The sequence below is a fragment of the Camelina sativa genome, unplaced genomic scaffold (genome assembly GCF_000633955.1).
Source record: "Camelina sativa cultivar DH55 unplaced genomic scaffold, Cs unpScaffold00920, whole genome shotgun sequence".
Classification (NCBI taxonomy): domain Eukaryota; kingdom Viridiplantae; phylum Streptophyta; class Magnoliopsida; order Brassicales; family Brassicaceae; genus Camelina; species Camelina sativa.
The window spans coordinates 4,648-7,043 of record NW_010922045.1 but is presented as its reverse complement, the minus strand read 5'-3'; the positions used below and the strand labels follow the sequence as shown (position 1 = coordinate 7,043).

Sequence of the window (2,396 nt, the reverse complement as noted above, 5' to 3'; positions counted from 1 at the left end):
CTTAATTTATATTCTATGAATGAGCTACGTTAATCTCTCAAGCTTTTGTGGAGGATAAACATCAGTTATTGGATTCTTGGAGCAACATACATAAACTTTATGTATTATCAAACAAAAAATATCATATGTCTATCTTATTGAATGCATTTACTATGAATATAGATATGATTTCTTCTACGGTGATGATTGCAATGTTTGATTTTCGTTAAGCCAATTATACAATTAAATTTATCTGACTTAAAATTTAAATGCATAAGTCATAACAAATACTAAGAAATTACAAACCATTGTAATTTCTATATTTTATCATTGTGTAAATCATAACTTTTATGATTAATATAATTTCAAAAAATTTTAAATCATATATTTAACATCAAATGTATTAAAAATGTATTAAAAACATCTGGCGGCATCGCGCGGGTCTAACCTGGTATTAGTAACCTGGTATGAGATAATTAAGGCTGCTTTAATCATATATTTATATCCCAAACTTCTATGAAACATCACATTTTTGTTATGTGCTGTTCTTAAATAAGGTTGCTACTATTTATAATAAGATTCCCTTTACCAACAATTTTTCTTTTTCTTTTTCTCAGGGGTTTTACCATATTCCCATATTATACCTCAACTCTTTAATAAAGCCTTTTAGAAAGGTGCTCGGTGAGGTATGCCCTTTCTTCTCTTCTTTTTTGGGTAATCTCGGTTGCTCTCAATCGAAGGTGTCCCTGGAGATACCACAGCCGCTGTTTCGCTGCGTTGGTTGTCGACTCCCACTGAGATTCCATTGATCAAACCGTTACAAACTCCGGTATTACAGATCTTCGAAGAGTCACCAAGCGTTCCTCTCAAAGAGAAGGTCAGGTATGGGTCACCTCCATTCTTGACACCATCAAGCTGAACACAAAAAAATGATTCACCACAAGAAACCTTAAAAACCATTTTGCTAATGTAATTGAACAATTCAACATTTAACAAGAAGAAACCTTTAAGACCATAACATTTTCACTTTTACATTTACCTTGCAAGCCAAAGAACAGAAGCCGCACAAATCAATGAGGTTACGAAAACAGATCTGACATATTTTGTCCAAGCTTGTACCAAGTCGAGACTGAGGTCTCTCGTTTAAGAAGAGGATCTTAGCACCGTTGATAACATAATTCTGAATACAAGAGACATCAATATGTCTCTCAATCTCACACACTCTTACCACATTATGATACGAAGATCGTCGAATCTGCAACCACAACAAAACATATCATATATATCATGTTAGAATCAAACAAAGGTGTTCGACGAAATTCCTCAGAGAGATGATGAAACAGAACCTGAACAACACGATGGTCTCTGTGATGAACCAAACAGTAAGAGCAAAAGGCATTGCCTGAACAGTCCAAGCAAAAGAAATTACATTCGCTCTTACTCCATCTTGCGTGAATCGAACAAGTCACAAAGTAGTCAGCTCGAAGCATTGGTGTTAGCCATGGCGGAGTCATCACGTCATCGTTCTCCATTTTTACTATCGAACTCACCTGAAATCAAAACGACCCACGAGATCAATTTCTCCAAAAACAAAACCCTCTAAAATCAAATTAGAAAATTATGGGAAAAAAACACGGATTAAGAAGCAGAGGAACAACCATTGTTTGATTCCTGATTTGTACGAGACGAGAAAGTGAATCTGAGAAAGAGATGAAACAGACTAAAACACAGGGGGGATGGAGAATATAGCCGCCACAGTTTTGGTGTGGGGTTTAGAGAGAGAGAGAAACATAGAGGAGGAGGAGGAGGAGGACGAAGAAGACGATGAAAGAAATTTATAAGGAAGAAGACTGAAACGAAAAGGTAGTTTTTTTTTTTACTAAGGCGGTTGGTCTTTATACACATTTTTATTTACATATTAGTCAAGATTATTACCATACTTATACATTTGAATCCATATGTTTTTGTTTAGCTCAAAACCCCCTTAGTTTTGTTGAAAAAAAATATTTCTTGTACATATCATTATTTATTTTGAAAAAAAAAAAAGTACTGTACATATCATCACTTATTTGGTTTTTAATATAAAATACATGTATATTATCAATTTTATGTAGATTTATTTTGTAGATAATTAAATGCTTGATAAAATTAGTCAAATTAATACATGTGACATTATTTTTCGCGTCCCCTGTTTAAAAAGGAAAAAAGTACATTTGTGTAAGATAATGTATCATTATTGTATTGATGAATTATACTTACTAGTATTATTACTTTTTATGGTTCTTTTTTATATTATTCATTTTTTACATATCTTTCTATGTTATTAAATAATTTTTACATTTAGGTCCTCTATTTTGTCTTTTTTAAGTAAAACCACTTATACATACTGACAAAAATACATTATATCAATTTTGGTA

The 2,396-nt window shown here is 32.4% G+C and overlaps 1 protein-coding gene across 1 annotated transcript; it reads right to left on the bottom strand.

Moving 5' to 3' along the window:
- Positions 1 to 413: 413 nt before the first annotated feature.
- LOC104773999 lies at positions 414 to 1,826 on the bottom strand. Its single transcript, XM_010498668.2, has 4 exons — positions 1,638 to 1,826; positions 1,326 to 1,529; positions 1,019 to 1,234; positions 414 to 894 (listed from the first exon to the last, which is right to left on the bottom strand). The coding sequence occupies exons 1-4, from the start codon at positions 1,638 to 1,640 to the stop codon at positions 646 to 648; spliced, it is 672 nt and encodes a 223-aa protein (XP_010496970.1). The 5' UTR covers positions 1,641 to 1,826; the 3' UTR covers positions 414 to 645.
- Positions 1,827 to 2,396: the final 570 nt, after the last annotated feature.